This window comes from Typopeltis vanoorti, chromosome 4 (assembly GCF_054136105.1).
Source record: "Typopeltis vanoorti isolate ZY-2024b chromosome 4, IOZ_Tvanoo_1.0, whole genome shotgun sequence".
NCBI classification, from domain to species: Eukaryota; Metazoa; Arthropoda; class Arachnida; order Uropygi; family Thelyphonidae; genus Typopeltis; species Typopeltis vanoorti.
In genome coordinates, this window is record NC_143552.1 from 29,813,616 (window position 1) to 29,828,329 (window position 14,714).

At 36.0% G+C, this 14,714-nt stretch overlaps 1 protein-coding gene across 2 annotated transcripts in view; it reads right to left on the minus strand.

Moving 5' to 3' along the window:
• Positions 1–14,714, minus strand: part of hfp (Poly(U)-binding-splicing factor hfp) — a 370,731-nt gene that overhangs the window by 192,490 nt on the left and 163,527 nt on the right. For both annotated transcript variants that reach the window (XR_016548237.1, XM_090391729.1), the window contains exon 8: positions 755–823. Coding sequence is in view for 1 of the 2 variants with exons in the window: in XM_090391729.1 (XP_090247855.1) it covers positions 755–823 (69 nt within the window). In the remaining variant the exon portion in view is untranslated. The remainder of the gene's footprint in view (positions 1–754; positions 824–14,714) is intronic.

Below are 14,714 nucleotides of genomic sequence, written 5' to 3' on the forward strand. Positions count from 1 at the left end.
CTAATATCCTCATTTTTAATAAGATATTGCCACTGATGCCATCTGTTCACGCCTCTAATCATTCTATCATATTAAAAACGATAATATTAGGAAAGAACTTGACATTGTCAGCATCCAGGAATGTGTTAGCAGAGCTAATCACAGGTGGTATAGTCACTTAAACAGAATTGGTGAGGAAAGATTAGCAAAACAAGTGTTCTCTGCCAGGTTGGCAGGAAAATGACCCAGAGGAAGACCAAGATATAGGTGGATTGATACGGTACAAAGTGCCTTAGATGGTAGAAATATAAGATCTGATTATGTTGGAGTCTTGACAAGTAACAGTCTGATTTGGAGGAAAATTGTAGATAGGAAGTTAGTAATGATGTAAATTTTTCATGTAGTACTATCATATCCTGTACATCCCTTGAGGGTACATGTCAGGAATTTGATGATGAATTACTCTGCTCCTTTTTTTTCTTAGTAGATTATAATGGTAGTTCTAAGTAACCTACTGCACTGAGGATGGACAAGAAATGTGGATGAAAGTTTTTTGAAAAAGAAAGAATTTACATAAGCTGAACTGGTTTAATTTTTGATAATAACGTCTTTACCTATCTATCTATAAAAATACAGTTTCTAATTTGTATCTTTTGATGCATGCATATTTGGTGTATATCATGAGAAAATTCATTGCGTATCCACTTGAGATTTATGCAGTAAAGATATTCTAATATTCAAAAGGAATTCAAGAATTTAAAATAATAAAACTTACTTATGTTTTCCTGGTACGCTGGCAGTGGCTAATTTACAAGATTTTATTTTTCCAAATGCTTCAAAAACACTGAAAAAAAAAAAAAAAAAACAACATTTAACAAATGATTTTGCAAGGAATTTTCGATGTGAATATTCAGCTGTTCATCTTTTTCAGAAACATGACAAAAATTGTTAAATTTTACTGCCAACCCCCCCCCCCCCCCCCAAAAAAGAGCATGACCTAAAGGGAGTCAGGCTGCTCCCTCTCTCTCTCAGCATAGAAGAAAATTAAAATCCTTTACAGGAAAGTGCCAGATAGGAATTTTGTGTGAGATGGTAACATTATTCCAGTTGCAAAATAATATAGCCTAGAAAAGTAAAAACCAAACTTCAGCTCAGATAGCCAAAATGGAAATATAATATTTTTGCCAAAAAGGCCTAATTATTGTTGCAAGACAAATTGCATTCCTTTTCAGGATACATTTCTGGAAATAATACATGATCCCAAAAAGAAATTTTGGGATGACATACAAAATATCCATTCTAATTCATAACACCATCCTTGACAGAAGCTGATTATCAGATCATCAGTTAACAGAAATACTCCTATCTGCTTTTAAGAGTTCTCTAAAATCAGAGTTGACCACTTGAACAACATGGATCCACTTATATACTGATTTTTTTTTCAATAAGTATACTGGAAGATTTTTTGGAAATCTGCCACAATTTGAAAAAATTAATAGACGAACCATGTAGTCTAGAAATATTGAAAGTTAAGAAAAAGTTAGGCACGTCATGAAATCATTGACTACCATAAAATATACACAAATCTATTATAAAAAGTTATAATTTATCAAACCTTATGTACACAAACACTTACAGACTGTACATAATATCATTTGCAATTGAGAGAAATGTAAACAAAGATGCGGTATTAAATCATAACTGCATAAAATTAACTGTTATTAATTAAATTCCATCAATCAATTAATTAGCATAAAATAAAAAAATTATAACGATTCATTCATTACTGTACAGACTAGGTACAGTGAAGCAATCGTATCAATTACACTAGGCTCCCATAAAGCAATCATATTGCTGCTTCTTCATTACCAATGCATGAATCGTTATACTTGTAAATAAATATGAATTTCTTTTTCACATTATCTTTTCATTTTTGATGTCTAATGTTAATAATATGTATAATATTTAGGGTGTTTTGTATCATATAAGACAATATTGATGTAGGTACTGAGAGACAGACGATTCATCTTGTAAACAGACAACGTATACTTACGGTATCGATAAATACAGTAAATAATGCTGAAAATGTATTTTCTCTTCTTCATGATTTTCTTAATAACATTTTCTGCTCTCTAGCTTACTTTATTATAAGAACACAGCATTTAATACATATAACATACAAAATATGTGTTAATCGACTTTATGTTATCTGTAAGGCTTCTGATCAACAGTAAGCTATTAGCAGTTAAGTTTTTGGGGAGTCAAAAGTTAAGTTGCACACGGATTTTCAACTACGCAGGGGTTCGGCATCCCTAACCACCACATAGTTTCAAGCGTCAACTGTATTTCTATTTTTATTTGCAACAGCAGCCAGGCAGAAACAGAATAACATTTTTGCCTTCCTTCCTTACAGGTATTTTTATAGACAATGATCTAATGAACTGCATACCATAATTTCTCCACTCTCTCCTAAGAATGTGAGAGCATGATAATTGATAGGATTGATTTAAGAAAGAAAAACAAAATGAGGTGATGAGGTGTCCCATCTAGCTAGAAAATATCATGATACCTCTCATGATGTTAAAGAGCATAATTTTTTAAAATATCCCAAAACAGTATCATATGTTCTTTTATCTGAAAAAGGAAAACATTCCATAATTTACAGACACAACAAAAATAGATTTTGGAGAACCTGATTTATGGATTAAAGCAATTCTCTTGTTATTCAGTGAGCAAGCCTGAATCATAAATTCAATAACTGTGCCTGTTATAAAGCTTACAGTGCATATTATTTAGGGATGATTGTAGAATGAGGAAGATTCGATTCCAAATCTGCATGATTTCTTCAATGTAAAAATGACTCACGAATATCTAAATACAGCTTCTTGAAAAGTTCGTAGACAGTGTGTGTGTGTGTGTGTGTGTGTGTGTGTATGTACAGTGCTTTTATGGGAAGACAGTATGCAATGACACAGCATTGATATACTGATGCAGTGTCTTTTTTTTTTTCATCTTCTTCTGCTAGCAAACATATGCATACTGACACCTACTGTTTTCAAAAACGCACTATACATATATACAGGGTGTTCGGGATAAATTTGACAGTTTCGTAAGGAAAAAGAAAATCTTCTTTTGTATCTATTAAATTTAATGAATTGACAAAAAAACATTACAGGCAGAGTTAATTACAATACTATCAACAAGATTTACTCAAAATAACCACCATTAGCATCGATCACAGCTTCAATTCTGCTTCGGAACCTCGAACAAGCTGATGCTACAGTCTCCCTGGGAAGGGCCGCAAAAACTGTTTTAATTTTATCCATTAACTGGGCTTTTGTATTACTGGAAGTGCGATTGGTGTCTTTTTCAACTGCGCCCCATACAAAATAATCCATGGGGTTAAGGTCTGGGGAGTTTGGAGGCCAAACATTTGGACTGGTGAAGTCGTAGAAATTTTCAGACAACCATTTTTGACTTTTCCCAGAGGTGTGGCAAGGGGCCGAATCCTGCTGCCATACATACGGCCTACCATTGGCTACCCTTGTTATCCAGGGCTTGACTACAGTTAGCAACTCCACGAACAAAGCCCGAATTCCAATGCCAGGGTTCCTCAACACCTGTTCCTGCAGATTTGCGAGGAATTCTGCTGTACGAACGCAATCAGATCGTCTGCTAGGGATCTTTCTTCTTGCTACATCCTCGTAGTCACCATTGCAAGTCTCTAGTTCATGCCTGATTGTTTTTACTGTATTCAGGGAGCATTGGGCAGCAGTCGTAATATCCTTATTTTGATGGCGGGCACGAATCATCATGATACAAGTTATTCTCTTCCATGATTCAGGTGGGTTCCAGCTATCCATCCTTTCTGACATCTTGTATATGAATGAAGAAGGGTCCAAACTTTTAAATGAAGAGAAGTGTGTGTTAATACATGTAACTTACGGAAAAATATAATTGATTATAAATATGTCAAATTTATCCCGAACACCCTGTATGATCTCAAACATGCGGGCAGGCTTATGTGTTCGTCATATATGTTGATTATTTCTAACAGTACAGACGAGAACACAGACTGATAAGAACATAACTATTTATTAACTTATTGCTAATATTTTGCTGGTATTCTATCCAGCATCTTCAGAGCACAAAAAGTATGCGAAACAACCACAACCACCAACTATGCACTGCATTTAAACCATACGTGAAATTGGCAACTCTCATCTGTTCACCCAAGGACAGAATCTCTCCCTCATCACATCCAGTAGTCTATGAAGTGCCCTGTTCGTGTCATCGAGTCTACTATATACAGACAGGAAGAACTGCGAAAATCCGCCTCAGTGAACATAAAAAATATATCCAGCACTATCACTATGACAAGTCAGTGATGCAAGCAAGAAATCAGATGTGAGAGATGAAGTGAAAGATCAGGAGAGTGGTATTGAAGATGCAGAAGTATTTGGAAGAGGAAACAGTAGTAGTGTGGGAATGCAAGAGGAAAAGAGAAACAGGGGAAGCCCAGCAGTGAAAGTAGCAGTGAATGTGTGTATGGAAATGGAGTATATTGCAATGCGGTTGGAAAAGTTGAGACTGAGTGTGGTAAGTGGTGATAAAGATAACTGGGAAAGGGCAGGTGTTGTGGGAAAATCACAACCAAGTGGCTTGGATAGGATTGATTATGGACCTAAAAATGAACTGCTGTGTTTCTTTACAAATGCCAGAAGTATCAGAAATAAGGGAGATGAAATGGTTTCATTGATTGAGTTTATTCACCCAAGATCATTGAAATAAGTGAAACGTGGTTGAATGAAGATGATATTCTAATAAGAATAGAAATGGATGGATACAGCATTTTTCCTGAGGACAGAAAGGCAAGAAGGAAGGGGGAGTGATGCTGATGATAGCAGGGGAATTATGTCCACATAAGTTAGGCAGGAAGGAGGAAAATAGTGGCAATGGTTATTAGGCAGTGAGTTGTAAAGTGGAGGGTGACAGGAGGACATATTTAGTTGGATGTCGCTTTAGGCCAGGGAATGTGGAGGGTGGTGGTGAAGAAATGTAAAAACCACTTTGATTAGGGAACATCATGGTTATTATTCTGGGTGATTTTAATCATGGCAGTATAGATTGGAATGAAGAGATAACACCTGTGAAAAAGTAAAATGAATTTCTCAAGTTCACAAGAAATAATGATCTCAGGCAGCATGTAAAGGAGGGCACACAAGGATCGAGAGTTTTAGATCTAATCATTTCATCATCTCTCAACACATAAAGAAGAACTTGCGTATAAAATTTGTCAAGAACTAAATTATGATATACTGTGTATACAAGAAACACACAGAGATATAAATCAATGACATCTGAAAATTCCAGAAATGAAATTGGCAGCAGAACATCTTCAAAGCAAATATGGAGTGCCATTTTCATCAGACCAGACCTTCAGATCCTCACAACATCTATTACAGAGGAGAATTACAGAGATAATTGACATAGAATTTTGAGTAATGCTGTCATCTATTCCATCTACAAATCCCTAAACGTAGCTTTCTCCTTTAAACCTCCTGGCAATCTTAACAGGCAGAAAGTGTCTTTCTTTATTGGAGACTTTAATAGACACAATAGTGTCTGGGGTTACCTGCAAGATGATATGAATGGAGAGGCTGTATTGGAATGGGCTGAATCATATCGGCTATTCCTTATCCATGATAGTAAACATCCTCCTTCCTTTTATAGAAGAAGATGGAAGTGGGGCTATAATCTAAATGTCATCTTCGTTAGTGAGAGGGTAGCCCACCATTACGTAAACGCAGTTTGTATGACTATTCCAAATTCAAGACATTGACCTATAATGTGTCAACTACCAGCAACAATTCGACCACAAACTGTTTGCTTTAGACAAAGATATAATTTTAAAAAGGAAAACTGGTAAAAAATTTTCAACCTATTACATAAGAAAATCAAGAATATTAACCCAGTTCCAGAGGCCTATGACCAATTCATTGAAGCCATTTGGATGTGCTCCCATGAAGCCTTCTCAAAAAGGACGTAGAAAAACTATTTCCAGGGATTAACTCCCGAGATAACTGCTTAAGAGAAAGATGTTCGTAGTTTATTTTCCACTGAGTTAGACTATAATAAATTTAGTTTAATACTTTATCCAAGTGTAAGCAAACAACGTTTGCACCTGAAATATCTTCAGGAGTGAGCCAACTCATAGTAAAGGTGGACCAAGCTCTCATCACTCCTTATATCTCCCATAATGCAAAGCACATCTACTTGTGGACATGTATAATGCTATGCATTAAGGGAAGGGCCACCACTCAGACTGGTTTCGACCTTTATTGAGGTCTCGCATTTGCCCTTTCCTTAACATAGCATTATACATGTCCGCAAGGATATGTGCTTTGCATTATGGGATACTAAGGCAAGTGATGTGAAGTTTGTCCACCTTTACCACGAGTTTCCCCAGTCCTGAAGATACTTCAGATGCAATAAATATTTATTATAAATTTATATATAATAATTTTATATTAGATTATAATATAAATTTATTACAATCTAACCAAGTGAAAAATAAACTTCCAACATCTTTCTCTAAATCCAGAGTAATTTAATAATAAGGTGGTACACATTTTGGCAACTCGTATAAGTAAATATGACCTCTCCATTGCTTCTGCCTTAGTATCACCACTTCTGGGGTCTGGCTCCCACTGACGAGACCTCAATAAAGGTCGAAACCAGTCTGGGTAGTTGCCCTTCCCTTAATACACAGCATTATACATGTCTGCAACAAGATGTGCTTTGCATTATGGGAGATACTGAGACAAGGAGTGATGAGAGTTTGGTCTACCTTTACTGCGAGTTGCCTCAGTCCTGAAGATACTCCAGGTGGAAATTTTGTTTGCTTACATTTGGATAAAGGATTAAACTAAATTTATTACAACTGCTTAACTGATAGAATACTGCAATTTATTTGAAAGAGATCATTTTAGTCATGAAACTATAGTAAGCGGACAATTTGTTGTCCACTTACTATAGTCTATATCTATATCTGAAGCAAAACGTGCACAATGGATAAAGTTAATGAATGAAATAGATATGGGAAGTAGTAGCCAAAAACTCAGAGGTTACTTAGACACCTCAGCAATGACCAAAACAGAACTTCTACACATTCTAATGTCTCAGTAAATCAAATTACACACCAACTTCTTAAAAATGGCAAACCCATAAATCCAGTTCGAATACAAAAGATAGGACATCAAAGGAATATGTAAAAGAAAGAAATATTTTCTCCAAATCTTTTATCATGGAAGAACTTAATAGGGCAATTAAAATTTGTAAGAAAGGAAATGCAGCTGGTCTGGATGCTTTCGTCAGAATCAAAGATTTTTTTGTTGAATTTCAAGGACAACATAGTCAAAAAGATTTAAAAGAACGGCTTCCTCAAAATAGTGTTCTGGTCCCGATGCTTTTTAACATCTAGACAAATGTAGACCAGCCTCTATCCAAAGATACAAAAAGTTTGATCTATGCTGATGATCATGCCATTGGCTACAGCAGATACTAAGGCCGATCATTTTGAGAATGTATAACAAAACCTCACTGAACCACGGATTGAACTCAGTCTTTACTATACTGAAAACTAGTTGAAACCTAATCCCCTAAATACTGAAGTCTGTGTTTTCCATTTAAAGAATAAACAGGCAACAAGGAAACTACAAATAACTTCAGAGAGTTCTAACTTAGATCATTGTCCAACACCTAAATACTTAAGAGTAACTTTAGACCACGCTCTCACTTATAAAAGACATTGTATAAATACAAAACATAAAGTGACTATAAGGAATAATATTCTCCAGAAACTATCTGGCACTACCTGGGGAACACAAGATCAAACAATAAGGACCATTGCCTTGGTTCTATGTTACTTGGCGGCAGAATACGGTATGGTATAGATCCTACCATGTTAAGCAGGTAGGTGTTGCCTTAAATGAGACATGTAGAGTCATTACTGGTTGTTTGAGACAGGCACCTCATGAAAAAAATCTATTGTTTGACTGGCCTCTAGATATCAGACGCAAGGTGGAAGCTAGAAATGAGAGGCTTAAGGCATCTGTGTCTACAGACCATCCTCTATAAATTATATATTTAGTTTAATCCTTTATCCAAGTGTGTAAGCAAACAAAGTTTGCACATGAAGTATCTTCAGAACTGGGGCAACTTGTGGCAAAGGTGGACAAACTTCACATCACTTGCCTTAGTATCCCATTATGCAAAGCACATCTCCTTGTGGACATGTGTAATGCTATGCATTATGGGAATGGTCACTACCCAAACCCAGAGGTGATACCAAGGTTGAAGCAATGCAGAAGTCATATTCACCTATACGAGTTGCCAAAAGGTGTCACACACTTTATTAATAAAATACTCTGGATTAGAGAACAATGTTTGAAGTTTTTTTTCACTTGGTTAGACTATTAATTATATATTTAGTTTAATCCTTATCCAAGTGTAAGCAAACAAAATTTGCATCTGAAGTATCTTCAGGACTGGGGCAACTCGTGGTAAAGGTGGACAAACTTCACATCACTTGCCTTAGTATCCCATAATGCAAAGAACATCTTCTTGCAGACATGTATAATGCTATGCATTATGGGAAGGGTCACTACCAAGGCTGGTTTCAACCTTTACTGAAGTCTCTTCAGTGGGAGCCAGACCCAGAGGTGATACCAAGGTTGAAGCAGTGAAGAAGTCATATTTACCTATATGAGTTGTCAAAAAGTGTCACCAGTTATTAATAAATTACTCTGGATTAGAGAACGATGTTGGAAGTTTTTTTTCACTTGGTTAGACGATAAATCAGTGGTGGGCAAACTGCGACTCGCAAGCCGCATGCGGCTCCCAAAGCTACTCTGTGCAGCTCCCAAGACAATATTGGTTTTCATTGCCATTTTTTCTATACTTTTATATTAATAATCTATAGTAGTATAGTATGCACCAATATTAGAATATTTTATTTCGTAAATGCTTTAAAGATAAATAAAAAAACAGATATTTTGAAACTTTAAATTTTTAGCTTTCAAAAGGGTTGTTAACGGGGATTTTATTATCGTATATGGTTGGTAAAAAGTATTAGGACATTTCATGGCCTGTGTCACTCCCATCAAAATTAGTTCCAAAAGTAACTACTATGATCGTTGCATTACCCACTGCCTACGTTGCCTGGACTCTGCGTCATTACTCTTCATGAATTACACAGAAGTTACGCGCTTGTGGTAGTATCGGAACATAACTAGTGTAGTGTAGATAAGTATTTTTCTGATTAATAAATACTTAATATTGATTTTATTGAAAGTTATGAAACCCTTTTTTATAATGACTGAGCACCAGAAGAGAATAAAACGGAAATATGAACAAGAAAAGAGTGTTTAACCAACAATGGGAGGATGATTTTGCTTTTAGTGTTAAGGGTGAAAAAGGGTGCCTGTGTCTTATCTGTCATACAACCATCAGCCACTTTAAAGGCAGTAATTTAATGTACCACCAAGAATGTAATCATAAAAAGTTTGCATCTGAATTTTCAAAGATATCTGGCAACAAAGAAATTTCAGCACTTTTCCAATCTTAAATTAAGAATAACTGCTTTTCCTGATGCTGAAATTCATCTTCATCAAATTCCTGCCATGTACCGTCAAGGGGTGTACAGGATATGATAGTACTACATCAAAAAATTTACATCATTACTAACTTCCTATCTACAATTTTCCTCCAAATCAGTCTGTTACTTGTCAAGACTACAATATTACCAGATCTTATATTTCTACCATCTAGGGCACTTTGCACCGTATCAATCCACCTATATCTTGGTTTTCCTCTGGGTCGTTTTCCTGCCGACTTGGCAGAGAACACTTGATTTGCTAATTTTTCCTCACCCATTCTGTTTCAGTGACCATACCACCTGAGATTAGCTCTGCTAATGCATTCCTGGATGCTGCCAATGGCACGTTCTTTACTAATATCCTTGTTTTTAATATATTGCCATTGATGCCATCTGTTAACGCCTCTAATCTTTCTCAGGACTCTCATATCTGTGGTCTTTGGTCAAGTGTTTTACTTCTGACCCAGCTCTCAGATCCATAAGTTAAAACTGGTTTGAACACTGTCTTGTATACAGCTAATTTAGTGTTCCTACTAGTTTCTCTCTTATTCCATATGAATTTATTCAATTGACTTCCTACCATACCAGCTTTGTTGATTCTGTTGTCTATTTCCATTTTTAATTGACCATCTTCACTAAAAATTGTGCCTAAGTAGCTGAAATGTTTTACTTGTTCCACATGTTCTCCATTCACAACACAGTTGACATTTTCAACGATTCTGCCTATTTTCATTGTCTTTGTTTATTACTGACTTTCATACCATATCCATTACAACAGTTATTCAATTTAATCAGGGAATCTTGCAGACTTGTAGCGGATTTATTTAGAAGTATAACATCGTCCGCATAAAGCAAAGAGCTGACATTAACATCTTCAATATTGATATCATGTTTAATACCCACTTTCCTTCATAATGTGATCTATATAGATAATGAATAACAGAGGGGATAATGTACATCCTTGTTTCACACCAGATTTAACATTAAACCACCTTCCTGTACTTCCTTCAATTCTAACTGCTGACTTACAACTCAAATAAAGACTAAGTATTGCTTGATATAATGTCCCATTGACACCATATAACTGTAGCGTATTGAATAGCTTCTATCTTGGCACCTTTTCATATGCCTTTTCCAAATCGACAAAACTTAAATACAGATCTTTGTTATATTCCCATGATTTCTCCACAATTTGTCATAAAGTGAAGATCTGATCCTGACAACCTCTATTTGACCTGAATCCAGCTTGTTCTTCACCAAGCTTTTCTTCCACAATTCTTCTCAACCGTTTCTCAAGTATACTTGCATATATCTTACCAGGAACACTCAGAAGGGATATGCCTCTGTAATTCTCACATTTTATATATGGGTACTATGAGAAATCTACTCCAATCATCGGGAATTCGTCCCTCTGTCCAGGCATTCTGAACTATGCAGTGCAGCCACTGTATGACTTTTATACCACCATACTTCAGCATTTCTGGTCGAATATCATCTACTCCTGCTGCCTTTCCACATTTCAAGCCTTGGATGGCTTTTTCTACTTACAGTATGGATATATATTCCTGACTGCATGCCTGGTCAGTGTTTTTTGCTACTGTGCTATCACTGCTTGTTTCATTTAGCAATTTTTCGAAATAATTACTCCATACTTCAAGGATATCTTTTTCTCCCGTTTTCATGTCACCTTTATCATCTCTAACTCCTTTTACAGTACTCTTTCCTCCATTCCTAAGCTTCTTCAACAACCTACAGAATATTTTGCCACCTTCTTGATATTTATTTTCTATGTTCTTGCCAAAGTCCTCCCATGACTTTTGTTTAGCTAGTTTTACACACTGTTTAGCTTTCTTACATTTGTCTCTGTATTGTCTAAGAGCACAAGCTGACTTATTTGCCAGGAACTTCTGATATGCTTTCTTCTTTTCCTTCACCACTTTTAACATCCTGTGTCCACCATTGAGTTCTAATTTTTCTATCCATGCAGAACACAGTAAACTGAAACAATATGAAGGAAACTTAGAAACACTTTAGAATGATTCTGAGAATAGGTTTGAGAAACTAAAAAAGTTAAAGCCATGTTTTGAATTTCTTGTGAATCCTTTTGTGATTGATGTCATCAACGATGGATGTTGCACCTTTTACCATGGATGTTGCTTCAATAGAGAATGAGCTTATTGAGCCAGGAATATGTAGGTTTGAAGCTAGTCATAAAAGCTCATCTGTAGCTGACGTTTGGAAACAAATCCCAATCTTCAGAAAACTGGCTTCTGAATACTCTGTTTTTGGGACAACTTACTGCTGTGTATCTCTCTTCTCTGCAATTAAATTTGTTAAATCAAAACATAACATCGTGCTATCCTCTCTACAGCTACCTCACTGAGCTTGTTAGAACAGCTTTGACATCCTACCAGCCAAACTATTAACTGCACAAATGAAGACTCAATCAAAGCCTTCAACAAGTAGAGATTAAACATATCCTTCTTTGGTGAGTTATTTATAAATACAATTTTAAAATAATATTTTCTGCGGCTCTTGAACATTCAAAAATGTATTATATGTGGCTCTTATTACCAAAGAACTTGCCCACCCCTGCTTTAAATTATATATTTAGTTTAATCCTTTATCCAAGTGTAATCCAGAGTAATTTATTAATAAGGTGACATCTTTTGGCAACTCGTATAGGTAAATATGACTTTTGCATTGCTTCAACCTTGGTATCACCTCTGGGTCTGGCTCCCACTGAAGAGACCTTAATAATGGTCGAAACCGGTCTGGGTAGTGACCCTTCCCATAATGCATAGCATTATACATGTCATCAAGGATGTGTGCTTTGCATTATGGGATACTAAAGCAAGTGATGTGAAGTTTGTCCACCTTTGCCATGAGTTGTCCCAGTTCTGAAGATACCTCAGCCGTAAACTTTGTTTGCTTACACTTGGATAAAGGATTACACTATCATCATCATGCGTATCAAGGATTTAGGCCTAGCATAGCCTGTTCCGGCCTTAGAAGTCATCGCTGAATCATTTAAGAGGACGTCCTGGTTTTCTTTTTCCTAATGGCTTGTACTTTAAGGCTTATTTTGGTAATCTTTCTGTTTTCATTCTCCATCCATTTATGTTTATATTTTTTAATTTTTTCAATTCCTGGTTCTTGGTTTAATTCTTTCATAATTTCTTCATTTCTTTTGTGATCAAATAGGGTATACTTTGCAGTTTTTCTCATAAACTTCATTTCTGCTGTTATTAATCTTTGTCTTTTTGTTTTATTGTCCTGATTTCGCTTCCATACATTAAGACTGGTAGGGCTAATGTATTGTATACTTCTAGTCTGGTTTGCTTTTGAACTAGGTTTGGTTTAAATACAGAGTTAATTACACCTCATCATCATCATCATCATCATCAAATTCCTGCCATGTACCCTCAAGGGGTGTACAGGATATGACAGTACTACATGAAAAAATTACATCATTACTAACTTCCTATCTACAATTTTCCTCCAAATCAGTCTGTTACTTGTCAAGACTTCAACATTATCAGATCTTATATTTCTATCGTATAAGGCACTTTGTACCGTATCAATCCACCAATATCTTGGTCTTCCTCTGGGTCGTTTTCCTGCCAACCTGGCAGAGAACACTTGTTTTGCTAATCTTTCCTCTCCCATTCTATTTAAGTGACCATACCATCTGAGATTAGCTCTGCTAACGCATTCCTGGATGCTGACAATGTCAAGTTCTTTCCTAATATCCTCATTTTTAATATGATATTGCCATTGATGCCATCTGTTCACGCCTCTAATCTTTCTCAGAACTCTCATATCTGCGGTCTCTAGTCTTCGGTCAAGTGTTTTACTTCTGACCCAGCTCTCAGATCCATAAGTTAAAATTGGTTTGAACACAGTCTTGTATACAGCTAATTTAGTGTTCCGACTAATTTCTTTCTTATTCCATATGAATTTATTCAATTGACTTCCCACGATACCAGCTTTGCTGATTCTGTTGTCAATTTCTATATTTAGTTTACCATCTTCAGTAAAAATTGTGCCTAAGTAGCTGAAATGTTTTACTTGTTCCACAGGTTCTCCATTCACAACACAGTTGACATTTTCAATGATTCTGCCTATTTTCATTGTCTTTGTCTTTTTATTGCTGACCTTCATACCATATCTATTACAACAGCTATTCAATTTAGTCAGAGAATCTTGCAGACTTGTAGCGGATTTATTTAGAAGTATAACATCATCCGCATAAAGCAAAGAGCTGACATTAACATCTCCAATTTTGATATCAGGTTTAATACCACATTCCTTCATAATGTGATCCATATAGATAATGAATAACAGAGGGGATAATGTACATCCTTGTCTCACACCAGATTTAACATTAAACCATCTTCCTGTACTTCCTTCAATTCTAACTGCTGACTCACAACTCAAATAAAGACTAAGTATTGCTTGATATAATGCCCCATTGACACCATATAACTGCAGCGTATTGAATAGCTTCTCTCTTGGCACCTTGTCATATGCCTTTTCCAAATCGACAAAACTTAAATACAGATCTTTGTTATATTCCCATGCTTTCTCGACTATTTGTCGTAAAGTGAAGATCTGATCCTGACAGCCTCTATTTGGCCTGAATCCAGCTTGTTCTTCACCAAGCTTTTCTTCCACAATTCTTCTCAACCGTTTCTCAAGTATACTTGCATAGATCTTGCCAGGAACACTCAGTAGGGAAATACCTCTGTAATTCTCACATTCAGTTTTATTTCCCTTTTTATATATGGGTACTATGAGAGCTCTACTCCAATCATCGGGAATTCGTCCCTCTGTCCAGGCTTTCTGAACTATGCAGTGCAGCCACTGTAAGACTCTTATACCACCATACTTCAGCATTTCTTGTCGAATATCATCTACTCCTGCTGCCTTTCCACATTTCAAGCCTTTGATGGCTTTTTCTACTTCAAGTATGGATATGTATTCCTGACTGCATGCCTGGTCAGTGTTTTTTATCACTGTGCTGTCATCACTGCTTGTTTCATTTAGCAGTTTTTCAAAGTAATTACTCCATACT